Consider the following 27,680-nt stretch of genomic DNA (forward strand, 5'->3'; position numbering starts at 1 on the left):
ACCCTCATGCCAAAGCCAGACATAGAAACCATTAAAAAAAGAAACTGACAGGCCAATTCCTAATGAATATTGATGCAAAAATTCTCAAGAAAATACTACTAAACCGAATTCAACAGCACATTAAAAGGATCATACACCATGACCAAGTGGAATTTATTCCTGGGATGTAAAGATGATCCAACATACAAAAATCAATTAATGTGATACTTGAGACTGAAGGATAAAAATCAAATGATCATCTCAACAGATGCAGAAAACTAATTTGATAAAATCCAACACCCTTTCATTAAAAAAACTCTCAGCAAACTACTAGAAGGATATTACCTCAACATAATGAAGACCATATATAAAAAGTACACACCTAATATTATATTCAATGATGCAAAACTGAATGCTTTTCCTCTAAGATCATGAAGGCAAAGATGCCCACTCTTGCCACTTCTATATCCGGCATATAGAAAACTCTATGAAGACTCCACATAAAAACTGTTAGAATTAATAAATAAATTAGGTTTTCAGTTTGCAGTTGCAGGAAATGAGTTGCAGGAAAAATGAGCTGTGTTTCTTTACACTAACAATATTCTGAAAAGGAAATTAGAAAAACAATACTATTTATAATAGATTAAAAGGACTAATATACTTAGGAATACACTTAACTATGGAGGTGAGAGACTTGTACACTGAAAACTGTGAAACACTGATGGAAGAAATTAAAGATACACAAGATAAATGTTAAGATATTCTGTGTTCATGGATTGGGAAAATACTGTAAAAATGACCATACTCCCCAAATTATCTACAGATTCAATGCAATCCCTGTAAAAATCCCAATGGCATTTTCTATAGTAATAGAAAAAACAATTCAATGAGCCCAAATAATCTTTAGACAGTACAACAAAGCTGGAGGCAACACAATTCCTGATTCCAAAATAGATTATAAAGCTGCAGCAGTTAAAACAGTATGGTACCGGCACAAAGACATTCATATAGCCAACAGAACAGAATAAATTCATGTATACACAATTAATATATAACAAACGTGCAAGACTACATAACAGAGAAGGGTAAGTCTTAACAAATGATGATGGGAGAAGCATCTGCTGGCTCAGTAAGTTAAGCATATGACTCTTGGTTTTGGCTCAGGTCATGATCTCAAGGTTTCGTGAGTTCGAGCCCCATGTCCAGCTCTGTGCTGACAGTGTGGAGCCTGCTTGGGATTCTCTGTCTCCCTCTCTCTCTGCCTCTCTCCCACTTATACTCTGTCTCTCTCAAAATACACTTAAAAAGAATGATGATGGGAAAATGGAACATCCACATGCAAAAAAAAGAAATTGGATTCTTACCTTAATCATACAGAAAAATCAACTCAAAATGTATTAAAGACTTAAATATAAGACCTGACATTGTAAAACTTCTACAAGAACACATAGGGGAAAAGTTTCATGACACCGGTCTTAGTGATTTCCGAATATGGCATCAAAAGCACAGGTAACAAAAGCAAAAATAGACATACAGGACTAGGACTACGTCAAATTTAAAATCTTACACATAGCAAAGAATCAACAGAATGATAAGACAATCTATGGAATGGGAGAAAACATTTGCCAACCATATATATGATAAGGGGTTACTGTCTAAAATAGGTAGGAATAAAACCTAATAACCTAATTTAAAAAATTAGTAGGGTGCCTGGGTGGCTCAGTTGGCTAAGCATCCAACTTCAGCTCAGGTCATGATCTCATGGTTCATGAGTTCGAGCCGCACATTTGGCTATGCTCTGACAGTGCAGAGTCTGCCTGGGATTCCCTATCTCCCTCGCTGCCCACCCCTGACTTGCTCACTTTCTCTCTCTCAAGATAAATAAACTTTAAAAATTAAGTAAGTAAATAAATAAGAACGTGAATAGAAGTTTCTGCAAAGAAACCATACAAATAGCCAAGAAGTAAATGAAAGATGCACAATATCGCTAATTATTACAGAAACATAAATCAAAACCATGATGAAACATTACCTATTATGGTTAGGACAGCTGTCATTAAAAAAAAGGGGGGGGCAAGTAACTGTTGGTGAGGATGCTAAGAAATTGGAACTCTTGTACACTACTGGTGGGAATGCAAAATGGTGTAGCCACTATGGAAAACAGTATGGAGGTTCTTCAAAAAATTAAAAATAGAACTATCATATGATCCATCAATCCCACTTCTGGGTATTTATCCAAAAGAATTGAAATCAAGATCTTGAAGAGATATTAGCACTCATGTGTTCATTGCAGCACTACTCATAATAGTCAAGATGAAAACAACCTAAATCCATAGATAGATGAGTGGAAAAATGTGGCATATATGTACAATGGAATATTATTCAGCCTTAAAAAGAAGGAAATCTTGCCATATGTGACAACATGGATGAACCCTGCCATGAAATAAGGCAGTCACAGGACAAATACTGCATTATTTGACTTATATGAGGTATCTAAAAAGAGCAGAACTCATAGAAACAAAGAGTAGAATGGTGGTTGCCAGGGGCTGGGCTGAGAGGTAAATGAGCAGTTGTTAATCAACAAGTATAAAGTTTTAACGGTGCAAGGCAAATAAGTTCTAGAGATCTACTATATAATGCTGTGCCTATAGTTAACAATACTATACTATACAGTTAAAAATCTGTTAAGAGGGTAGATCTCATGTTAAGTGATCTTATCACAATAAAATTTAAGAAGAAAGGGGGAGAAAAAGCAGTTGAAAAATTTATATCCTACAAGCAGCTTGAGGCTGCATACTGCTCCACATTCTCATCTATTCATCTTCAGACTTAAATGTTTGTCCATGTTGCAGGTGTCATAATGGTATCCTACTGCAGTTTTAATTTCCATTTCCCTGATAACTAATAAAATTAAATTCATTTTACATGTTAAAGAAAAACTAATAGTATTTCTCTGCACCAACAATACTAATTAGAAAATTGTACACGCTCACAATAGCAATACAGCGTGTTTTAAAAATTTAGAAAGTAACTGAACAAAAAACAAAAAATTGCTGGGTGCCTGGGTGGCTCAGTCGGTTAAGCGGCTGACTTCGGCTCAGGTCATGATCTCGCGGCCCGTGAGTTCGAGCCCCACGTCGGGCTCTGTGCTGACAGCTCAGAGCCTGGAGCCTGTTTCAGATTCTGTGTCTCCCTCTCTCTGACCCTCCCCCGTTCATGCTCTGTCTCTCTCTGTCTCAAAAATAAATAAGCATTAAAAAAAAATTTTTAAAAAAAATTGCTAGGAACAACAGATTGCAAATGATGTGTCTGGTTAAAAGACAGCCTGAAGGTTACAGATTTATTATCCTGTAGGACAATAACTAGTTTTTATATCCCAGTTAGTGATGTTATTCCTGCATTCTTTCTTTCCATGACAATATGAACTCCATTTCTCCCAAATAATGAACTAAATAAATCCTTCAAATGTGTTTATCATATATTTATGAGTCATATTAAATTTCTGAAAAGTCATAATTTTTTTTTTCAGTTTATTTATTTGAGAGAGAGATGGGGAGAGGGAGAGAACGCATACACACACGTGCAAGCAGGGTAAGGGCAGAGGCAGAGGGAGAGAGAGAATCCCAAGCAGGTTCCACACTCAGCCTGGAGCCCAATGTGGAACTCAATCTGACAACTGTGAGATCATGACCTGAACCAATACCAAGTCAGATACTTAACCGACTGAGTCACCTAGGTGCCCTGAAAAGTTATATTTTTGAAAAGTTTTGAAAATGTTATACTCTGGGGGCACGTAGGTGGTTCTCAGTTGAGAGTCTGACTCTTGGTATTGGCTCAGGTCATGATCTCACAGTCTGTGGAGTTGAACCTTGGGTCAGGCTCGATGCTGACAGTGTAGAGCCTGCTTGGGTTCATTCTCTCTCTCTTTCTGCCCTTTCTCTGCTCATGCAGGTGTGTGTTCTCTCTCAAAATAAATAAATAAACATAAAAATAAAAAAGAAAATGTTATTCTCTTAAAATTTTGAAGATCCCACTGAGATGTCCAAATGGACTTAACCACAGGATGCAATAAAGCATGTGACTTGAGAAGTATTCCTCATAAGCTATTTAAGTCCCAGCAGTCTTCCTTTCTTGGCTGTCTCAGTAAATCCCAAGCAGCAATAAAATTCTACTTTCATTCACTTTTTCTCCACTACACCCTCCTTAGTATGTCCTGGGCTTGTTTTGGGGCCAAATCCAGTTTGGTTCTGGTTTGTGTAAAGCTGGTACATTATAGTGATTAGGAATCTGATATTATGGTGGTATCTATATGGATAATGGACATCTGTTTCAGTTATCTGGGGATCCCTTCATTCTCTGTTGAGATGACAGAAGATCTGGATTGTTATCTTCCCTTTGAGTCTGTTTGTAATATCTTGTGCCTCCTAGAAAGGAAAAAAAATCTTGGGGGGGGGTGGTGGCTGGGTGGCTCAGTCAGTTAAACGTTCGACTCTTGGTTTCAGTTCATGATCTTACACTTTGTAAGATCAAGTCCTACATCAGACTCTGTGCTGACGGTGCAGAGCCTGCTTAGGATTTTCTCTCTCTCCCTCTTTCTCTGCCTCTCCCCTGCTCACTACCTTTCTCTCAAAATAAATAAGTAAACTTTAAAAAATTTAAAAAAAAACCTCGATTTGTGAGTTCTTTAGTTCTTCATTAATGTATCTTGTGGCTAAATTGTAAAAGTAAAGTTGTATCTATAACTTTTTTGTTATTTTTTTCCTATAACATTTTTTGAGATATAATTGACATAAAAACTTTTACCTGACAAAAAAATAAGTTTTAAATACTTTCCTATTTCCAGAAGGTATTAATAAACTTAACTGTGAAGGCTCTTAAAGGAGTTCACACCAAGACCATATGCAACCAAAAAAAAAAAATAAAATAAATAAACTGCATTTTGTCAAAATTAAAAACTTTTGTGCTTCAAAGGACAAAATCAAGAGGGTGAAAACACACTCACTAAATGGGGGAAAATAGTCACAAATCATATACTGTTAAGAGACCTGTATTTAGAATATATAATTAACAGAAAACTCAATAATAAAAAGGCAAACAACCCAATTAAAACATGGATAAAATCATTACCCTACATCTCATTCACCTGAACAAAGGCCTCTCGTCAGCTCTCTTTCAACCATCCAGGGCTCTTTTCCTTGTTCCAATAAGGAAATCACAGCTGGCTTAGAATTGGAAAGTCCTGATCACAAGAAAAGACATGGGACATGGTTATGCTGTGGGTGTCCCAGAAATCAGATCCAGTCCCTTGGTGAGAAGAAAGAGATGCCACTGTAGGAAGGACCGAAGAAAGATGAAGGTGAAGCTTCAGCCCACTGGAGCTGCTCATTTCCAATTCTTCTATTCCATTCCAACTCAAACCATTCCTTAAGGAACAGGGAGCAGAAATTTAGCTGGCTACTTGAAACAAATAATTCACAATGGAGAAAGGAGACATTCCTGAGGGCAGACTCTGAATTTTGGGGGATAGTTATCCTTACCCACTGAAACCAGGTTGCTGAAATTCTCCAACATCACTTCTTTGTATAAATTCATCTGACCAGAGTCCAGGCATTCCCATTCCTCCTGAGAGAAGTTTATAGAAACATCCCTGAACATCATTGATCCCTGAAACAACAAACACGCTTTCACAGTAGAAGAAGATAAGAAAAAGATGGTAGTAGGGATGGTGGTAGAGGGCTCTACAAAAAGGAACAGAGATTGTTAACCAAATTGAAGGGGCCAGAACTCTATTAGATCAGTAGAAAACATATGTCTTGTATACAGAGGGATATATCTAGGAACGTACAAGTAAAATTTTCCAATGACATGAAATAGCAAAAATACAGCTCAATGCTTGATGCCTGGCTATAGTGAAATGTACGTAAATGTGAATTCCTTCTCTTCCCATATTTTCCTTTTAAGACCTCAAAGAAGGAACTATGTGATGAGCTTTAAAACACTTTAAAGTTTCAGAATCAGGGAAAAAAAGAACTTTCTAAAATTTCCAGGAAGAAAAAAACCAGAATTTTCCAAAACTTCCAGGAAGAAAATATGGATTATAAAAAAAATTTTCAGGAATCAAAATCACAGTGGACTTAAAAAAAAATTTTAATGTTAATTTATTTTTGAGACAATGCAAGAGGCAGAGTACAAGCAGCAGAAGGGCAGACAGAGGGAGACACAGAATCCAAAGGGGGCTCCAGGCTCCAAGCTGTCAGCACAGAGCCTGACGCAGGGCTCGAACTCATGAGCCATTAGATTGTGACCTGAGCTGAAGTCGGACGCTTAACCGACTGAGCCACTCAGGTGCCCCAGAGTGGACTTTTAAAAAGCACCACTTGAAGTAAGAAAAAAGTGACTCCTTTAATATTACAAAGGAAAATGAATTCTGGCCTTGAATTCTATACCCAGTCAAAGCTAAAGTGAAGATTATATACCAAGCAAGATTAAAAACCAAGCTAGTGTGAAGATTAAGTCAACACAATTATAGATTGGCAGGAAAAGACAAAATTATCTCCTATGTAGCTTTTCATTTTAGAACTTTAAAAATGTTTATTTATTTATTTTTGAGAGATAATGGTGGGGGGAGGGGGGACAGAAAGAGGAGACAGAAAGAATCCCAAGCAGGCTCCATGCTGTCATCACAGGGCCTGATGCAGAGCTCGATCTCACAAACCATGAGATCATGACCTGAGCTGAAATCAACACTCAGACACTAAACCAACTGAGCTACCCAGATGCCCCTCTCCTATGCAGCTTTTTAAAAGAAGCTCCTGGCCTATGTGCTCCATCAGAACTGCAGAGTAAATTAAGAAAAAGAAAAATACTATATTCAGAAATTACAGAACATGAAAATACATGACAAAGTCCCAAGTATAACTGTGAAAGGCAAGTCATAGGACAATATCTGGCAGCAGAACTAGAGAGCAACATCTAAGAACAGGAGGATAGAGGACTATGGGAAACATGTCTCCAAAGAAAACTAAAGAACTAATGTTTGATCACATGGAAAATATTTTTGATAGGCCACTGAAAGCAATGTTGGTAGATTTGGGGGAAAAATAGCAACACACATATGGAATGAGACAAATAAAGAAACAAAGCAGTTTACCCTAAGAAAACTGTAAAAGTTGTACTAAAAAGAATCTAGCCTCTAGTATACTACTTGGCTCAGATTAATAATATCTGTGAGGTGCTAATAACATGAATATCAATGATTTAAAAAAAAATGTGTGGCACAAAAACACTCAGATCAATGGAACAGAATAAAGAACCCAGAAATGGACCCACAAACGTATGGCCAACTAATCTTTGACAAAGCAGGAAAGAATATGCAATGGAATAAAGACCGTCTCTTCAGCAAATGGTGCTGGGAAAACTGGACAGCAACATGCAGAAGAATGAACCTGGACCATTTTCTTACACCATACACAAAAGTAAACTCAAAATAGGTGAAAGACCTAAACGTAAGACAGGAAGCCATCAACATCCTCGAGGAGAAAGCAGGCAAAAACCTCTTTCACCTTGGCCACAGCAACTTCTTACTCAACATGTCTCCGGAGGCAAGGGAAACAAAAGCAAAAATGAACTATTGGGACCTCATCAAAATAAAAACCTTCTTCACAGCGAAGGAAACAATCAGCAAAACTAAAAGGCAACTGACAGAATGGGAGAAGATATTTGCAAACGACCTATCAGATAAAAGGTTAACATCCAATATCTGTAGAGAGCTTATCAAACTTAACACCCAAAAAACAAATAATCCAGTGAAGAAATGGGCACAAGACATGAATAGACACTTCTCCAAAGAAGACATCCAGATGGCCAACTGACACATGAAAAAATGCTCAACATCACTCATCACCCAGGAAATACAAATCAAAACCACAATGAGATACCACCTCACACCTGTCAGAATGGCTCACATTAACAACTCAGGCAAAACAGATGTTGGCGAGGATGCAGAGAAAGAGGATCTCTTTTGCACTGCTGGTGGGAATGCAAGCTGGTGCAGCCACTCTGGATAACAGTATGGAGGTTCCTCAAAAAATTAAAAATAGAACTACCCTATGACCCAGCGATTGCACTGCTAGGTATTTATCCAAGGGATACAGGTATGCTGTTTCGAAGGGGCACCCAATGTTTATAGCAGCACTATCAGCAATAGCCAAAGTATGGAAAGAGCCCAAATGTCCATCGATGGATGAATGGATAAAGATGTGGTGTATGTATATATATATATATATATATATATATATATATATATGTGTGTGTGTGTGTGTATTGTGTATATATAGTGTGTATATATATACACACACACACACACACACACACAATGGAGTATTACTCGGCAATCAAAAAGAATGAAATCTTGCCATTTGCAACTACGTGGATGGAACTAGAGGGTATTAGGCTAAGCAAAATTAGTCAGAGAAAGACAAATATCATTACTTCACTCATATGAGGACTTAAAGACACAGAGGAACAAAAGGGAAGGGAAGCAAAAATAACATAAAAACAGGAAGGGGAACAAAACATAAGAGACTCTTAAATATGGAGAACAAACAGAGGGTTACTGGAGGGATTGTGGGAGGGGGGACAGGCTAAATGGGTAAGGGGCATTAAAGAATCTACCCCTGAAATCACCGTTGCACTATATGCTAACTAACTTGGATGTAAATTAAAAAAGAATACAATTCAGAAACAGCAAAATGGTAGAGAGGCATAGGGCAAGGTATGGGAGGGAGGGCCATATCTGGAGAGGATCTTAAGGATTTTGCTTAACCAAATGGCTGAAATGAAAGGTTTTTCAGTAATATTAATATTGCCATAAATTTTGCCACCAGTAAAATTATAAAAATTAAAGAATATATGTTAGTAGGGAATAATTTTTTTTAAAATATTTATTTTGAGAGAGAGCACGTGCATGCAGTGGTGTGGGGGGAGAAAGAATCCCAAACAGGCTCTGGTCTGCTAGCACAGAACCCAACTTGGTGCTAGGTACCACGAACCGCAAAATCATGACCTGAGCTGAAATCAAGAGTCAGACACTCAACTGACTGAGCCATCCAGGCACCCCAATAGGGAGTCATTTAACAGTTAAGAGAACTATAATTTTCAAGAAGTTTAAGTTATATTCTTCTCTAAGATAGTGATACCTTATTAATTTTTACTATGTTTATGTATTTTTGAGAGAGAGCAAGCAGAGGAGGGGCAGAAAGAGAGGGAGACAGAGGATCTGAAGCAGGCTTCATGCTGACAGCAAAGAGCCCAACTTGGGGCTCAAACTCATAAACCGTGAGATCCTGACCTGAGCTGAAGTTGGACATTTAACTGACTGAGCCACCCAGGTGCCCCAAGATAGTGATATTTTAAATTAACATTTAACCAATTTTGCGTTTTAAAAATTCAAGAATTTTTTAAATGTTTATTACAATTTTTGAGAGAGTGTCAGCAGGGGAGGGGGAGAGAGAGAGGGAGGACAGAGGGTTCAAATGGGCTCTGTGCTGACAGCAGAGAACACGATGTGGGGCTCAAACCCACGAACTGTGAGATCATGACCTGAGCTGAAGTTGGACACAACCTGACCCACCCAGGCACCCCAAAATTCAAGACATTTTAAGACTTAGTGAAAAATGGCAGGGCTTTGTCCCAGTACGCAATCTCACTCCCCTCAAGTGGGACCCTCAATTTTTTTTGTTTCTCTTGGTTTTTTCTATATTTCTAATTAATATTCCTGCGTTCCTATTTTTAATAGATGTTTTCTGGGGACTTTCTTGAGGTAACTGTGGATTGACTTTTCCATATCACATTCCTTGTTTCCTGGTCCTGCAAAAGAGTTGTATCACAGTTTTTCTTTATTTTTTAAATCTTTTTCTATAATTTATTTTTTATAATTTACATCCAAGTTAGTTAGCATATATTGCAACAATGATTTCAGGGTAGATTCTTTAATGCCCCTTACCCATTTAGCTCATCCCCCCCACCCACAACCCCTCCAGCAACCCTGTTTGTTCTCTATATTTAAGAGTCTTTTATATTTTGTCCCCTTTCCTGTTTTTATATTATTTTTGCTTCCCTTCCCTTATGTTCATCTGTTTTGTATCTTAAAGTCCTCATATGAGTGAAGTCATGATATTTGTCCTTCTCTGACTAGTTTCGCTTAGCATAATACCCTCTAGTTCCATTCATGTAGTTGCAAGAGGCAAGATTTCATTCTGTTTTTTTTTTACATTTATTTATTTGTAGAGACAGAGAGAGACAGAGCATGAGTGGGGGAGGGGAAGAGAGAGAATGGGACACAGAATCTGAAGCAGGCTCCAGGCTCTGAGCGAGCGTTCAGCAGAGTTCAATGTGGGGCTCAAACCCACAAACGTGAGATCGTGACCCGAGCCGATGCCAGATGCTCAACCAAATGAGCCACCCAGGTGCCCCTGGATTTCATTCTTTTTGATTGCCGAGTAATACTCCATTGTGTGTGTGTGTGTGTGTGTGTGTATATATATATGTATATATACACACTATATATATATACATACACACACACACATATATATATATATATATATATATATATATATATATATACATACACCACATCTTTATCCATTCATCCATCGATGGACATTTGGGCTCTTTCCATACTTTGGCTATTGCTGATAGTGCTGCTATAAACATTGGGTGCCCCTTCGAAACAGCATACCTGTATCCCTTGGATAAATACCTAGCAGTGCAATCGCTGGGTCATAGGGTAGTTCTATTTTTAATTTTTTGAGGAACCTCCATACTGTTATCCAGAGTGGCTGCACCAGCTTGCATTCCCACCAGCAGTGCAAAAGAGATCCTCTTTCTCTGCATCCTCGCCAACATCTGTTTTGCCTGAGTTGTTAATGTGAGCCATTCTGACAGGTGTGAGGTGGTATCTCATTGTGGTTTTGATTTGTATTTCCTGGGTGATGAGTGATGTTGAGCATTTTTTCATGTGTCAGTTGGCCATCTGGATGTCTTCTTTGGAGAAGTGTCTATTCATGTCTTGTGCCCATTTCTTCACTGGATTATTTGTTTTTTGGGTGTTAAGTTTGATAAGCTCTCTACAGATATTGGATGTTAACCTTTTATCTGATAGGTCGTTTGCAAATATCTTCTCCCATTCTGTCAGTTGCCTTTTAGTTTTGCTGATTGTTTCCTTCGCTGTGAAGAAGGTTTTTATTTTGATGAGGTCCCAATAGTTCATTTTTGCTTTTGTTTCCCTTGCCTCCGGAGACATGTTGAGTAAGAAGTTGCTGTGGCCAAGGTGAAAGAGGTTTTTGCCTGCTTTCTCCTCGAGGATGTTGATGGCTTCCTGTCTTACGTTTAGGTCTTTCACCTATTTTGAGTTTACTTTTGTGTATGGTGTAAGAAAATGGTCCAGGTTCATTCTTCTGCATGTTGCTGTCCAGTTTTCCCAGCACCATTTGCTGAAGAGACGGTCTTTATTCCATTGCATATTCTTTCCTGCTTTGTCAAAGATTAGTTGGCCATACGTTTGTGGGTCCATTTCTGGGTTCTTTATTCTGTTCCATTGATCTGAGTGTCTGTTTTGTGCCAGTACCATACTGTCTTGAGGATTACAGCTTTGTAATACAGCTTGAAGTCTGGGATTGTGATGCCTCCTACTAGACTATTCTTTATAATAAAACTTTGGTCATAAATATAATACTTTGCTGACTTCTATGAATCATTCTAATCAATTACTGTACCTGAGTGAGGATCATGGGAATGTCTCAATTTGTGGTCTGCTGGGCAGAAGTGTAGTGCCTTGGGGATACCCAAGACTTGGAGCTGCTATCTGAAATAGGGCAGTCTTGTAAGACTGAGCCTCTAAACCTGTGGGGTTCTGTGTTAACTCTGGGTAATTAGTGTCAGAATTCAATTAAATTGTAGGACACTCAGTTGGTGTCCAAAAACTGGCGGTTATTGGAAAATGATACACATTTCCATCCCATAGGAGAATTTAGGTTATTTCTCCTTCATCTTAGACCAACCAAGGGGGGTCCTTTAGACTCCAGGATCCAAAATGGAATGATGAGACTGTTTAGAAGAATTTTTGTTGTGTTTTCTAGAGTTTAGAGGGCAAAGACTGTTTTGGACCAGATGTAGACCCAATGGAGGGACAATGTGTCTCCCAACAAAACAGTAGATCACAGACTGCCCAAGTATAAGACAGGTATTATTAAGCAGCCATTTCAAGGAGATGTGTTGCCCACATCACAGGGAAGTACAATTAGAGATTTCCAGCAGGAATTTCTCCCAAAATCCCACAAAAGTACCCCATAGAAAATGAGTCAGTGCTAAACATCCATAAAAGGAAGAGACACCAAGATCAAAAGAATAGCACCACTCAAGTAAGACTTTTCTCCTTACCTCCTCTTCCCTACCCATTGCAACCTCATAGGAGCCAGAAACTGCCTACTGGGTGGGAGAAAAGAAATTTAGGTTAAAGAAACGAAGAAGTTTAGCGTATGCCCTTATTCACACTGCAAGCTTCTAGCTTACAGCAAGGCTGAACTCAAAGAAAAGGCTTTAAATGAAACTTACATATTATTACATTCAACTGGAGATTGTAATTAGCAAAGTGAGACTGACCTTGTCACTAAAAACAACTTGGTAAAGGATACCAAGGAGTGATCAAATCAATTATATGGACTGCACAAGTTTTTGACCAGGGCAACAACAACAACAAAAATTAGCACACAGAGACAGTTGAGAGTAGAAATTATGAAAAAAGATTTATTTTGCTTACTTCCTACGGAGTCCTGCTTATTTCAAAGTTATGGTTATAAACTGATTTGGTTTTCCAGGTACACATTCATATCATCTGCATAGTGATAATCTTATATCCTCTTTTCTAATTTTTAACCTACTTTTTTCTCTTGTTAAAGTGCTTTGGTTAATAACAAGAGAACAACGTTAAATAACACTGGTGATGGTGTATATCCTTGTCTTTTTTCTGATTTTACTAGGAATAGTTCAAATATTTCCTGATTAAACATTAGGTTAAAAAAATAAGGGTGCCTGTCTGGCTTAGTCAGTACAGCATGCAACTATTGATCTGGGGGTTGTAGGTTCAAGCCCCACATTGGGTGTAGAAATTACTTAAAAATAAAATCTTAAAAAAAAATTATCTTTCTATATTATTCTACCACCCTAGAGTTATTCCCATTAATAATGGGCAACAATTCCCATTAATAATGGGCAACAATCTTCACTATAGCAAGCATAATTAGAGGCTGATGGGAGAGGGTAACCTGATATTCTGGGTTTTGGCACAGGAGAATGGATTGAAAATACTCACCCATCTTCTAAAGAAACTCAGATAGAAAGGTCTTAAACTGAATAGATTTTGGGCAATGGATTCTTAACCTGATTTCCTTTGCCTCTGTACCAAACACACATATTTAAAAAATTGAGAGTAGACCCACCTAGTTCCAAATTTATACTTCAAGAAAACTCTACATACTGAGTTCTCTACTTCAGTACATCCTAATTTTCACATAAGAGAATCATAAGGTGAATGGATAGCCTTATGATTTATAGAGTTCCCCAAGATTAGAAGTGTTAAAATACAACAGAATAAACATATTTTTACTACCAGCTGGGGAAAGGATCCTAAAACTCTAGCTATCTGACATGCCCTCCACCCCTCCTGAGACCAGGCAAGGTTTTTTTGCTTAACAGTGCTTTGATTTGAACTATATGTAACAACTCTCAAAACCAGAAAGAGATTAAGAGACAAAAAAAAGGTAATGATAAGAAATTTCAACCTAAGTTTAATTAGAGCTTGAGAAGGGAGAAGAAAGAGATAATAAGGCAGGGGCAATCTTTGAAGGTGGCTGAGACTTTTCTTAATAAACTAGTAAGAATCACCTATTCACAAATTCAAAAAATGCTACAAATTCCAAGCAGATACAAGTTTTAAAAGGCACATTTAGACACATTATACTAAAATTACAGAAAACCAAAAACTGGGAGAAAGTCTTAAAAACAGCCAGAGGAAGAAAAGCCAAAATACCTTCAAAGGAGAGAAAAGCTAGAATAATTAAGACTGTGATATTGTGATAGAGCAAAAGAACAAGGAGGACAAACAGTGTATGTCCCATGTACATAAGAACACTGGATATTTATATATATTTGGATATATCTGAAATGAGAACATAATGGACTAATATATGGTACTGAGAGAGCTAGAGAAGAATTCATAAGGGGGAAAAGAACCACAGGCTCCACTTTATGCCATATACAAAAGCCTGAGGTGCATTAAATGTATAAATAGGAGAGGCAAAACTTTTTTTTAAAGATTTTACACCCAACTCACAGCCCCAAGATCGAGAGCCACACATCCCACTGACTAAGCCAGCCAGGCACCCCAGAAAGGCAAAGCTTATAGCTTTAAGCATAAATATAAAAGAATATTCGCATAACCTTGGGACAAGAAAGGATTTCTTAAAATACAAAAAGCACCAACCATAAAGAAAAAAATTGTTAAATTTGACTATGTTAAAGTTAGGACTTCTTTTCATAAAACCACCTTAAAGGAAGTGTTAAAACAATCTAAATAGTAGTAAAATATAATCAATGAAGGACCCATATCCACATTATATGAAGAACTCCTATGAATCAACAAGAGATAATCCAAGAGCAAAAATAGGTAAAAGATTCTAATCAGGCAGGTCACAAAACAAGAAACCGTAATAACCAATAAACATATGAAACAGTGTTTCATCTCATTATTAATCATGGGAGTCCAATTTCAAATCTGTGTGTGTATGTGTAAATATTTAAAGATTTCAAAGTCTGACGTAACTGATCTGAAAAAAAAGGACCAGAACTCATTCATACAAAGAAATAAATATCATTGAAAAATAGTATTCACAAAGACAATCTGACAACACAGGAGAATGACACTTTTTAGTGAAAATGTAGGACATAATATGGTAAATGAAGTATAATTTGATTTTGTAAAAATAATAAAAATTCATCAAAATATTAACTAGTTATTTGAGTGATTACATTTTATTTTTTCTTGGTAATTCTGTTGTTTTCAAAATCTCTACAGTAATCATGCTTTTATTTTAAAATCATAATATTGAATTTATAAAGAAGAAAACAACAAACACAAGTAGAGCCATTTTCCAAATAAGTGAACATTAAGTATTTGGTGCTGTTGGGCTTTAATACCAGGCTGGACTATCTTTTCCTCTAATAGGGAAATTACAGCGATTTATAATCAAATGGCATAACTTTATCAAACATTTAACTTTCAAAAGAAAGAAAGCAAAGAGGAAACCTCAACACACCTTGGACATTGCTTGCAGAAGTTCATTTTGCATTCTTTCCTTCTCTTCTGCACCTGGATAAGGGTAGAACTGAGAGAGGAAAAATTGTAAAACACCAGGTTTTCCTTGTTTCCCAAACTAGTCTGGTCAGAGGTCAGCCCAAGCCCCAGCCCCAGCACCCAAAACACAGGGAATGGAGATCAGAGGAGAATAAGGCATCCTGCCCAACCCCGGTGTGTCAGGAAAAAGCTGAGGTCACTGCTGTCAAGGGACTATAATCTGACTAAACTTCACAGAGGTTCCCCGGGGACAGAGTTCTGGAGTTACAATCTTACACATGGAAGGAGCCCCATAACCAGACACACTGCCGCCACACACTGGGCATGGTCATACTTAAATCAATGGGATACGCAGCCCACAGCCGCACACACAGAGCCACACAGAGTAACACAATTATAATCACATTCCTATCACTGAACACGTAACAGTTACTCTCGTACAGTCGCAGGGTCACAGTCATACATCACCATAGGGACACACGCAGCAGCAACCCCACAAGGATAGACAACTGATATCTGCACACAGGTCTCAGTGTCACAATCTCACAGACGATCCCACAACCTCCCCTTTTCATGCAGCTCCGCTCGCACAGACAGAGGGACCCAATTCCGTACCTGCCTCCGGTCTCCTCAACTTAGGCCTTTCGGGTCTCCCGGGGTTGCAACCTGCATAGCCGAGCCTGTTCCCCCGGGACCCACGGACCCTCACCTCATGGATCTAACGGTCCCGCCAGACGTGACGAAACGTTCGAGTTCCTGCGAGAAGAGCGACCGGCCACCCGGCCCTCTGGGAAATGTGGTCCAAAGCTGGACCCACAGCCAATTCCTCTCGGCGCCCTGCCTGGCCCCTCCCGAAACGACTTGTAACTGCAATTCTCGGCGTCTAGCCGAGTCTCAGGGTTGAGAGGCACTGTAGCTTGGCAGGCTCCAGCCGGCCCTCGAGCGCGCACCTGGCCCGCGCCCCTCCCTCACACAGGAAACTCAGACTGCGTTCTGGCCGGAAGTTGGATCGGGCCGCGAAGCCTTCTGGGAGGTGTTGTTGTGCTCAGAAACGTCCGTTGGGAGGCGGGCGCGAAGGGATGGTTCAGCCTTGCCGGCGCCTGGCCTGGACCTTTCTCGTGGGTCGCTTTCACCCAGCCTCCCACATACTGCGCTGTGGATGCGCATTCGGGCGTTTCCAGCAGGTGACGCTACCGCGTCCCCGCGGCGGGGCATGGGGGAGGGGTTTGAGGTGTCTGGGCTGCTCAGTTGCGTTGCTCACGGGGCGGGGCCTCTGAGGAGGCCCTGCGCGTCTGGAGTGGCAGCGGTGCAAAGTGCCCGGGGTTGGGAAGTACGCGCCTGTCGGGTGGTTGGAGTTATTGGAACAAGAAACTGTGGTGGGAGTCAGTGTGTGTGTGTGTGTGTGTGTGTGTGTGTGAGAGAGACTGGGTGATGTGTGTGAGAGTAAGGGGGCGTGGTTGCGTGTGAGTGTAATGGAGTAATTGTGATGGGATATATGATTGTGGTGTTGTGGTTGTGTGTGGCGGTAGGGTGTTTGTGTGGTTCTCGGAGAAGGTCGATGGTGAGGTGTTTGTGATGTGTAGTGGTTCTTGTCTTATTTGAGTTGACTTCGGTGTAGCGTTTGTCATGGTAACTGCTTGGGAAAAAAATCTGTATAAATTTTTTTTGTATTTGGTTTTAAGCAGTCTTCCCTGCCCTCCTTGGCCACTCCTTAGTCTCCTTTGCTGTCTTTTTTTCCCTGGAAGTTCTTGGCGCTTTTCTGCTGCTTTCCAGTTTTCCTGTCGACCTTTTCCAGGTTCATTATCTCAACATCATATGGCTTGCTTCTTATCATATGTATAATTTAGCTATTGTTATGATAATAATGCTGCCTTACAAACTACCCCTAAACTCAGTGACGAACTACAGCAAGCATTTATTCTCATGGTCACCTGTTCACAGGTTTTCTGTGTTGAGTTTACTTAGGCTGGGGTTGGCTGGACTGCAGTATGGATTTAAATCTGCTCCACATGTGTTCTTTCTGCTGCTCAGGCTAAAAGGACAGTGGTTAACCGTGACATGTTCTCCTCATTATGAATCACCAGAGCCCAAGACAGATCATACAAACACCCTTAAAAACCTCTGCTCCTAAATATGCTAATAATATGTTAGTCAAAGCAAGCCACATGGCTAAGCTTAATGTCAGTTACACCCAAAATGGGAGCACAAGGCAAAGTTACATGGTGAAGAGTGAATATTAGGGGGGGGGGAGGGAGTGTGTGAAGAATTGAGACCAAGATTCTAATCTACCACATTACAAAACGTCTCTTTATCCTGGTGAATGCCTTTTAGTCCAAGTTCTCTTTTGTCTGATAATATTCCTTTTCAGGTTTTGTTATTGTATTACCCAGGAATTTCATTTTCCAGCCCCTTCTTTTTATGTTTTTATGCTTCAGATCTCTTGTAAAGAGTATATTGCTGGGCTGTTTACTCTTTTATCCTGTGTGAATGTTGTTTTAATAGGTGAGTTTAATTCATTTGCATTTATTGGCATTGCTGATATAAATTTGTTTTTTACTTATTGCGACTTTTTTATTGTGCACATTTACCTTATTCCCCTTTCCCTCTTCAGTGCTTTGGTTTCTGTTCTTTTCCTTGAATTTTTAATACGCACACATAGCAAAATCCCAACTTAAGATTTTCAAACACTTGAACTCCAAACTACCCACTCATTTCTATGTTATTCTTGTCTAATGTATTACTTTCTTCTGACTTTAAATGCCCCAAGTTAGTGGAGTTCATTTGTTAAATACATATTTATGTGTATATATATATGTGTGTGTGTGTGTGTGTGTATGTATGTATATATAAAAATGTGTACATATGTGTTTTTATATATATGTGTGTATGTGTATATATATTTTTAAATTTTGATAAAATAGAGATAACAGCACATAACATAACATAAAATTTACCATCTTAATATCCGCACCCCCATTTTAATTGCAGCATTATTTACAGTAGCCAAGATAGGGAAACATTCATCGACAGATAAACAGGTACAGAAAATGTGGCATATATATACAATGGAATATTATCCAAAGAAGGAAAACCTGCCATTTGTGACCACATGGATGAACCTGGAGAACAATTACGCTATGTGAAATAAGCCAGTAGCAGGACAAGTACTACACAATTCCGTTTGTATGACATATATAAAACAGATTCAAGAAGCATGAGAAGAGAAAAATGGTTGCCAGAGCTTGGGAGTAGAGGGAAATGGAGAATTGTTGTTCTGTGGGTATAAAGTTTCTGTTGTGCCAGATGAATAAGTTCTAGAGATCAGTACAACATAGAACCTATACTAACAAAGCAGTATTATGAACTTTGTTAAAAGTATAGATTTCATGTTAATTATTCTTATAGAAACAAAACACAAGAACACGAAATTTTTAGAGGTAATAGATATGTTTAGTACTTTGGTTATGGAATTGGTACTGGATATATGCATTTGTCCAAACTCACCAGGATGTATATGTTAAATGTGTGCAATTTTTTGTGTATTAATTATACTTCAATAAAGCTAAAAACATTTAACATTTTAATCATTTTTAAATGTTGAGTTCAATGGCATTACATTCATATTGCTATAACACTATCACCATCCGTCCATCCATCCATCCATAGAACTCTTCATCTTGCAAGACTTTATACCCATTAAACAATAATTCCCCATTCCTTGGATTCCCCAGTCTGAGCGACTATTCTACTTTCTGTCTATATGAATTTGACTTAGTACCTTATATAGTTTGGATCATACAGTATTTGTCTTTTTGTGACTGGTTTAACTTAGCATAATGTCCTCAAGATTCATCCATGTGAAAGCATGTATCAGAATTTCCTTCCTTCTTAAGGCTAAGATTCCACTGTATGTATGCACCACATTTTGTTTATCCATTCATCTGTCAGCACATTCTTTGGTTGCTTCCACCTTTTGACTATTGCAGATAATGCTGCCGTAAACATGGGTGTACAAGTCCCTGCTTTCAGGTTTTTTGGGTACATCCCCAGAAGTGGAATTTTAGGATCATATGGTAATTCTGTTTTTCTTTTTTTTTTTAATTTTTTTTTCAACGTTTATTTATTTTTGGGACAGAGAGAGACAGAGCATGAACGGGGGAGGGGCAGAGAGAGAGGGAGACACAGAATCGGAAACAGGCTCCAGGCTCTGAGCCATCAGCCCAGAGCCTGACGCGGGCTCGAACTCATGGACCGTGAGATCGTGACCTGGCTGACGTCGGACACTTAACCGACTGCACCACCCAGGCGCCCTCATTTTTTGACTGCCATACTGTTTTCCATAGTAACTACACCATTAAAAAAAATTTTTTTTTAATGTTTATTTTGGGAGGGGAGGAGAGACAGAGTGTGGCAGAGAGAGAGGGAGACATAGAATCTGAAGCAGGCTCCAGGCTCTGAGCTGTCAGCACAGAGCCTGATACGGGGCTTGGACCCATGAACCGTGAGATCGTGACGAGCTGAAGTCAGCTGCTCAACTAACTGAGCCACCCAGGCACACTGTGGCTACACCATTTAAAAAATTTTTAAATGTTTTTTAAATTTATTTTAGAGAGAGAGCAAGCAGGGGAGGAGAAGAGAAGCGAGGGAGACACAGAAACCAAAGCAGGCTCCAGGCTCTGAGCTGTCAGCACAAAGCCTGATGCGGGGCTCAAACCCATGAACCGTGAGATCATGACCTGAGCTGAAGTCGGACGCTTAACTGATTGGGCCACCCAGGTGCCCTGACACCATTTTTTTTTTAATTTTTTTTTTAATTTTTATTAAAAAAAATTTTTTTTTTCAACGTTTATTTATTTTTGGGACAGAGAGAGACAGAGCATGAACAGGGGAGGGGCAGAGAGAGAGGGAGACACAGAATCGGAAACAGGCTCCAGGCTCTGAGCCATCAGCCCAGAGCCTGACGCGGGCTCGAACTCATGGACCGCGAGATCGTGACCTGGCTGAAGTCGGACGCTTAACCGACTGCGCCACCCAGGCGCCCCTTAATTTTTTTTTTAACGTTTATTTATTTTTGAGACAGAGAGAGAGCATGAACGGGGGAGGGGCAGAGAGAGAGGGAGACACAGAATCAGAAGCAGGCTCCAGGCTCTGAGCCATCAGCCCAGAGCCTGACGCGGGGCTCGAACTCACGGACCTCGAGATCGTGACCCGGGCTGAAGTCGGACGCTTAACCGACTGAGCCACCCAGGCGCCCCGCCCTGACACCATTTTAATGAACATATTTTTTTGAGCACCTATCATCAATGGCAAAAAACAGATAAAATAAATCCCTGTTTTCATGGAGTTTATATGAGGGGGTACACAGACAATATGTATGATAAATAAATTATATAGTTTGTTAGTGATAATTGCTATAGGGGAAAAAATAGAAACTGTGTGATGGATATTAGGATATTAGATATTAGGATATCTCAAAATTATTGTAATTGAACGTTACTGTTTTATTTTGTTCTGTTATACAGTGCAAGGATTATTCTCTTGCATATTATTATTTTACTTTTTACCTACTAAAGGCTCAAAGCAGATGATAATATTTCTTAACTTGGCCATTTTATTCATCCAATATCATTGTGATGTGAGTATAATTCTCATTTCAGATGAAGAGTATTGGAATTCTAAATTGCAACTCTTTTACGTCAGTTGCAAAGATAAATGGGAAATGGAATAGCTGCAGCTCTCTTTTACTCCGAATCTAGAGTTGCTGCAAAGCTGTCTTTTTTTACTCACCTTTGTATTTGTCTCTGCACAGGGTCTGCACCTTTATGTTCACAGAAGATATTTGAAGAGCAGACACTATGTGAACATCACTGTAGTGTTTACCTTGTTTATCTATAGTCTTGGTGTTTCTCCTGAGCACTTGGTTCAACCTAGGTTGCTAAGTCTTTGGGTTTTCCTCCAGATTTCTGCTGTCTCTGGATCCAGCCTCTCTGGTCAGTGATTCCAATGAATGTGAATTATAAGCAAGGAAGTTAATTGTTTGGGGCTGTATTAGTTATCTACTATTGTGTAACAAATTACCTTAAAATTTAGTGGCTTAAACAACAGGAAATATTTATTGTCTCACTTTCTGTGGGGAATGAGGAACAACTTATCTGTATACTGTGGCTCAGATATTTCATGAAGCCGCAGTCAAGATGTTGACAAAGCTGCAGTCTTTGGAAGACTAGATTAGAGGTGGAGGATTTGCCTCCTAGGTGGCTGGCAAGCTAGTGTTAGCTGAGGGCAGGAGCCTCTCCCTATCGGTGGTTGAGTGTCTTCATGGAATGGTGGCTGGCTTCTCTCAAAGTGCATGGTTCAAAAATGTACAATATAAAAACCACAATGTCATATATTGCTTAATTTCGGAAGTCACACACTGTCATTTCTGCAACATCCTATTGGTTAAACAGATCGACTCTATTCAGCATGGGAAGGGTGTACAAAAACCATGAATACCATAAGGCAGTGATCATTAGGAGCCATCTTGGAGGCTGGTTACCATAGGGATCTAGTGAGAAAAAACAAGTAAATTGGATTTGTATCATAAGCCCACAGGTCCTCCCTCCACAAAGATAAGACAGATCTGTGATGTAACTAAAAGGAAGCCTGGAGGACAGGTATCCATCATGGAAGGAGACCTTCTGACCTGAGACCTCTCCTGGAGGCTGGAGAGTCCTGAGATAGAGTGGACCCTGGGATTGCTGGATCTGCAGCTTATTTTAACCCTTCTGCCCTGAGTGGGCAAAGCCTGAATGACTTCTCAACCTTGAGACATCAGCAGTAGCTGTGTGACAGTGGAGCGTTTTACCCAGATGATGGAAAGGAGAGGTGAGGTGGTTCAGAGATGAGCAGAGTTTAGGAGAGAAAGGCTGTACACTGAGGGGCAGAAAGAGTAAAAAGAGTTAGGAAATTCAGTACTCCTAGCAAGAAAGTTCATATTGGTGATAATTGTGCAGGGTAGACATTTGTTTTTTATTTATTCACTTGATTTTTTAAAATAAGTATTTTAAATGTAATTTCTATCTCTCTTACATTTAGATTTTTTTGTAAAGGGCTGTCAAATATATAACCATAAGCAAAATTTCCTACTCTATCCTTTCTCATCCCTTGATCCCACTCCCTAGAAGCAACCATTTTGAACATTTTGGTGTTCAGTTCCACTTTCCTGAATAACATCCTCATACAGCTCATGCTTGATTTCTCAGTTTTAGATATTTCCTGGTGACTTTTGACAACGGAGATAGGGATTTATCTCTGTTTTCTACCTAACCTCTTTCTTGTCTTCCTCATCCTACCCTTCCCCCACTCACCTTCTCCTAGTCCTTCTTTCTAATATGGTGTTATTAGAGGTTGAAGGTTGACCAGATGCCAGGATGTGCATCTATTTTGGGGTGGGGGGGTGGGCTGGTCAGTTTTCCCAGCAAGAAGTCCTAGATTTTGCTTGAGGAGTATAAGCCAGAAATGCTTTGGGAAGGCAAATAAGGGTAGGAAGTGATGAGGGGGGAGAGGGAGGATACCTCATCTTTCAACATTACAACTTTCACTTTAATTCCCTTATTTTCTCTACATTGCTCCTGTTCCCATCCCTGCATTTGGTTCCCATCCCATACTCCTGGTACCTAGTGCCCCATTCCTAAGCCTTTCAAGGGTTCTGCCATGGTTTCCCCACCCTTCCCCCACCCTCACTTAAGCTGCAGCTTTCTCTAGTTAATTAGATAACAGTCATCTGTCTCTAGCTTCCAAAATTTTGTTGATATCTCTTATCTGCTGAAGTCTCTATATTCTTTATCCTTGTGAAATTCAGCTTCCTTTGTTCCTTTACTTTCATCATGGTTGGGTTTGGAAGAGGGCAGAAGTAAATGCAAATATGCACTCTTCTATGAGTTTTTTAGATTAAAATTTAAATTAAATTGTTTGAAAATATCATTAGAATCATGATCGCATTTTATTTTTTCCATCATAAGAATGTTTCACAATGCCTATAACTTGTCTCTGATGAAAGTTTTCCCACGTTTTTTGCAGTGCTTCATAAATTATATAATTTTTTAATCTTTGTAGTATGTATTAGTATGTACTTGAAATAAATTTCCTAGTAAGAATAAAATAACAGGTTCCTAGGGAAAAGCTATATTGTCAATAAATTCATTGGGCACCCTGTACTTAGCCTTTCATAAATTCCCATTGGGCCCTGTATGATTACATTAGTCTTTCATGTACATTTCAGCATCTCTATATCCTAGTGGTCACTAACATTTCTCAGTGCTTTGAGGATCATTATAGATGATATTATAGCCACCTGGTACTGAGGATTTATATAGTCCTTTGTCTGGAGCTCTGAAGTAAATTTGCTTTATTTCTCTTCCCTCAGCTTGGCATTCTCAGGACTCTGACCTTTTGGAGGAAGAAGACAATATGACCAGGTCTCTTGTACGTTTTAAGCATTTATTTGTTTCCTGTATTATTTTACAATGCAGTAGTAGTGGGTTACCTTAACATACCAGTATATTGGAAAAAAACTAAATTGATGAAAATTAAGGTGAGGAAAAATACAGATGGAAGATCAGAACCAGGTAAAATTTGGGATACGGCCCATACAAAGTTATTAAAGTTGAGTTCAATTTGAATATGAGTGGGAGAAACAAAAGCAAACTGTGACACAAAGTTTATTCCATAATTTGCACTGTTTATGAGGAAAAAGCTATTAAGGAAGGAAGGAAAGAGAAAGCTTTTCATTGGCACCATCATTCTTATACTTTTAAGCTTAGATTTTTTCAAAGTCTGTCCTGGCCAAAGATTAAAAACTAAAATTATCTGGAAGAGTAAATAGAACACATCTTTAAAATGATCCTACATATATATTTTCTTCAGTTGAGATTATTACAAATTGAGCTAAAACATACTAACATTCTATGGAAAAATCTAGTTCTCTTATCTATAGCTTTCCACATTTTTTTTTTATTATTGACTCAGAGGATGCAGTATTCTTTGTCTTCTTGCAAAATGACTTGTTCTCCTTTGCTCTTAATTCTTTTTGTTTCCAATTCTAGAATCCCTTACACCTCTGTGGTTTAAATATTATCCACTTCGCTACCTCTTTTTCTCAGCTTATACTTTCCATCCTGAGACACACAAACACACTTCTTTTGGATGTGTGATCATGTGGTTCATGCAGTTATTTCTCCTGTTGGCAGAGTGCTTCCCTAGGCCTGTGGAGACTTAGGTTCAAATCTTGGCCCAGCAACTTACTAAGTGCATGTTATGGGCAGGTTTCTTAATCTCTTTGGCTTTAATTGTTTATAAATGGGAACTATAATAATACTTATCCCATAGGAATATTGGGAGGGTTCAATGCATATAGTAAGTGCTCCATAAATGATAAGTATTGTTAATAATTGTTAACTGTAGAAGTCCTTCCCACCTGAAAAGGCCTTGGGATATGTTGGCTGTATTCATTGATTGCCTTTTTAGTTTGACATATGAAACCAATGAGATAAAAGAGAATATGCCTGGTTTGGATTCATACAATTAATCCTTCTCTTTGGTAAAACCCTTAAACACTGTAATAAGGCAAACAGCTTATTTTGCCTTTATAAAAGGGAACAGCTTTTGTAATGCTGCATAAATATACTAACAATTCTTAAAAACCAATAATTAAGAAAACAGAAAATATCATGAAGAACATGAAGAGGCAGTTGGAAGAAATGAAGGTGGCCAGTAAATATTTTAAAATATTAATGTCAAAAAGAAAAAGACTGTTCAGATTTGCAGTTACATTTTTTAGGCGTATTTTGAATTGGTGGGTAATGCCATCTTTTATAAGAAGATTCCAAATAGTTCACACATGCATTTTGTCTATGTAGTAGAAATCTGGAGATCAAGCAGTTGTGGTCTGCAAGTGGGATACTCGTAGCTATCAAAAAATTCATAATAGCTCTTGTCAGATGTGAAAGCCAAATGTTTTGGACTATCAAATAGAAATAGACTGCCTCTGTTCCTGGGCTTGCAGTCCCAAATTCATTCTACAATACGGATATAAATCTAGTCCATGGCAATTTTTATTTATGTGTGAATAGACTACAGCTAGAAAAGCAGCTAGAAAAATTTTTCTACGACAATAGCTTTATTATGTGCCAGGTGTATTATGCTATAAACTTTACATAGCTTATTTCATGTAATCATTATCAGAAGCTTGTAAAGTAGATATTATTATTTTAGTTTTTACCAAGGAAGGAAGTAAAGCACAAAGTTTAAGAAGTTGGCATAACTTCACGTATGACGTGTATATTAAAGCCAGAATTCAAACCATACAACCTGACTCTAGGACCACACCATGATACTGTACAGATTGAAGCCCACTCATGAATGAAGGAATGCAATTGACTGTTCATATTATTTGTTCATTTTATATTAGTCTTTTTTCTACTTGATTTTAGGGAATTTTAAGAATGCCTGTTTTAGCATTAAGATTTATATAGATACCTTTGCCTAATCTATCACTTTTATGTTGTTTTGTATCTTTTGTTGTATAGACACTTTAAATTTGGATAGTTACATTTAGCATATTATAAATATGGGCCAAATACAATAAGAATTCAGTCAATATACAGCATCAGTATTTAATAGTCCTTTCTTTCATGAATTGCCAATGTTGGTCTTTTCTAAGATAGCTTTTTTTTTTCTTTAAGTTTATTTATTTTGAGAGACAGTGCATGCAAGCAGGGGAGGGGCAGAGAGAGAAAGAGGGAGAGAGAGAATTCCAAGCAGGCTCTGTGCTGTCAGCACAGAGCCCGACATGGGGCTCAATCCCATGAACTGTAAGATCATGACCTGAAATGAAATCAAGAGTTGGATGCTCAACCAACTGAGCCACCTAAGCACCCCATTCTAAGATAGCTTTCATAATGTTGGGTTATAGAGATAGTCTGTTTTCAAAAGAAAACAGACCATTTTTGCATGTAGACCAGTTGTTCCAACACCATTGTTAAATAGATATTTCCTTTGTGATGCCACCTTTATCGTGTACATGCTTAATTGTTTCTAGGCTCTTTATTCTCTTTCTTTATTCTATTTGTCTACATCTATACCAGTACTATACTTCTGTGTGTGGGTGTGTTTACATTGTTTTAATTACCATAATTTTAAAATAACCCTGTTACATAGGCAAGGATTTCCCCATCTCCCACCACACACCACACATATGTTGTTCATAGTCTTTTAGAAATTTCTTAGCTACTTTGGAACCCCTGTGGTTCCACTTGAATTTTATTTATTTTTTATTTTTTTAAGTTTTTTTAATGTTTTATTTATTTTTGAAAGAGAGAGCAAGTCGGGGACGAACAGAGACGGGACAGAGGACCAGAAGCAGGCTCCATGCTGACAGCACAGAGCCCAATCCGCAGCTCAAACCCATAAACCCCCATGCTACCACATTTATTTACTATAATTCTATATGCCTAGTCATGTAAAAAGAGAAAAAAATGTGAGATACACATTGGGAAGGTGTGTGCAAAATTATGATATCTAGATGATACAGTTATGGACGTGGGCAGCTGAAGAGAAATAATAGAACTCAATCTCATATGGACACAAAATTAATTTATATAAAACCAATAGCATTCTATATATAAATCACAACCAGCTCAAAAATAAAATGGAAGAGGGGCACATAGGTGGCTCAATCAGTTAAGCATCTGACTTGGTTTCAGCTCAGGTCATGATCTCACAGTTTGTGAGTCTGAGCTCTGCATCAGGCTCTATGCTGACAGTGTGGATCCTGCTTGGGATATTCTCTCTCTCTCTCTCTCTCTCTCTCTCTCTCTCTCTTTCTCTCTCAATAAATAAAATAAATAAACTAAAAATAAATAAAATGGAAGATAGTAAAAGTAGAAAAAAAACCATAAGGAAAAAAAATATGGGAGAAAAAAACTTAAAATATTAATGTGGCCTAAAAGAGGATTTCAATACATTTTTAAAGCATATGTTTTGGATAAGATCCATCACTATTAAACCAATTTAATTTTAAATTAATCTTTAGACTTTGTAAAGATTCTAAATATTTTTCTTAGAATAAGGCAAGTCTATTCAAACTGAGTGTAGAATATATTTGAAAAGTAAGGATATAAAATAGCCAAGAAGAAATATGAAAAAATGTTGTGTGTCATGCTCTAAGTTCTTAAAGGAATATTTAATATTTGTGTAATCTTTTTTTTTTGAGTTTTAAACTATTTACACTTTATTTTTTTTTTCAATG

The 27,680-nt window shown here is 38.3% G+C and overlaps 2 protein-coding genes across 11 annotated transcripts in view; one reads left to right on the top strand and one right to left on the bottom strand.

The window, feature by feature from the left end:
• The window catches only part of ZNF829 (zinc finger protein 829), a 28,263-nt gene extending 11,997 nt beyond the window's left edge, over nucleotides 1-16,266 (bottom strand). The window contains exons 1-4 of one of the 5 annotated variants that reach the window (XM_043600701.1): nucleotides 16,007-16,266; nucleotides 15,354-15,422; nucleotides 5,517-5,643; nucleotides 5,123-5,218 (exon numbers count right to left, since the gene is read on the bottom strand). In XM_043600701.1, coding sequence (XP_043456636.1) covers nucleotides 5,123-5,218; nucleotides 5,517-5,643; nucleotides 15,354-15,386 — 256 coding nt within the window. In that variant the 5' untranslated portion in view covers nucleotides 15,387-15,422; nucleotides 16,007-16,266. Of the gene's footprint in view, nucleotides 1-5,122; nucleotides 5,403-5,516; nucleotides 5,644-15,353; nucleotides 15,423-16,006 lie in introns of all 5 variants that reach the window. The other 4 variants (XM_043600702.1, XM_043600703.1, XM_043600706.1 and 1 more) reach the window with 4 other exon arrangements.
• A 164-nt stretch (nucleotides 16,267-16,430) lies between these two features.
• ZNF568 (zinc finger protein 568) overlaps nucleotides 16,431-27,680 on the top strand; it is an 80,447-nt gene continuing 69,197 nt past the window's right edge. The window contains exons 1-4 of one of the 6 annotated variants that reach the window (XM_043600628.1): nucleotides 16,534-16,575; nucleotides 17,827-17,893; nucleotides 21,201-22,258; nucleotides 23,799-23,857. In XM_043600628.1, the coding sequence (XP_043456563.1) occupies nucleotides 22,243-22,258; nucleotides 23,799-23,857 (75 nt within the window). In that variant the 5' untranslated portion in view covers nucleotides 16,534-16,575; nucleotides 17,827-17,893; nucleotides 21,201-22,242. Of the gene's footprint in view, nucleotides 16,576-17,826; nucleotides 17,894-20,626; nucleotides 22,259-23,798; nucleotides 23,858-27,680 lie in introns of those variants that run through there. The other 5 variants (XM_043600632.1, XM_043600627.1, XM_043600626.1 and 2 more) reach the window with 5 other exon arrangements.

This window comes from Prionailurus bengalensis, chromosome E2, assembly GCF_016509475.1.
Source record: "Prionailurus bengalensis isolate Pbe53 chromosome E2, Fcat_Pben_1.1_paternal_pri, whole genome shotgun sequence".
Classification (NCBI taxonomy): domain Eukaryota; kingdom Metazoa; phylum Chordata; class Mammalia; order Carnivora; family Felidae; genus Prionailurus; species Prionailurus bengalensis.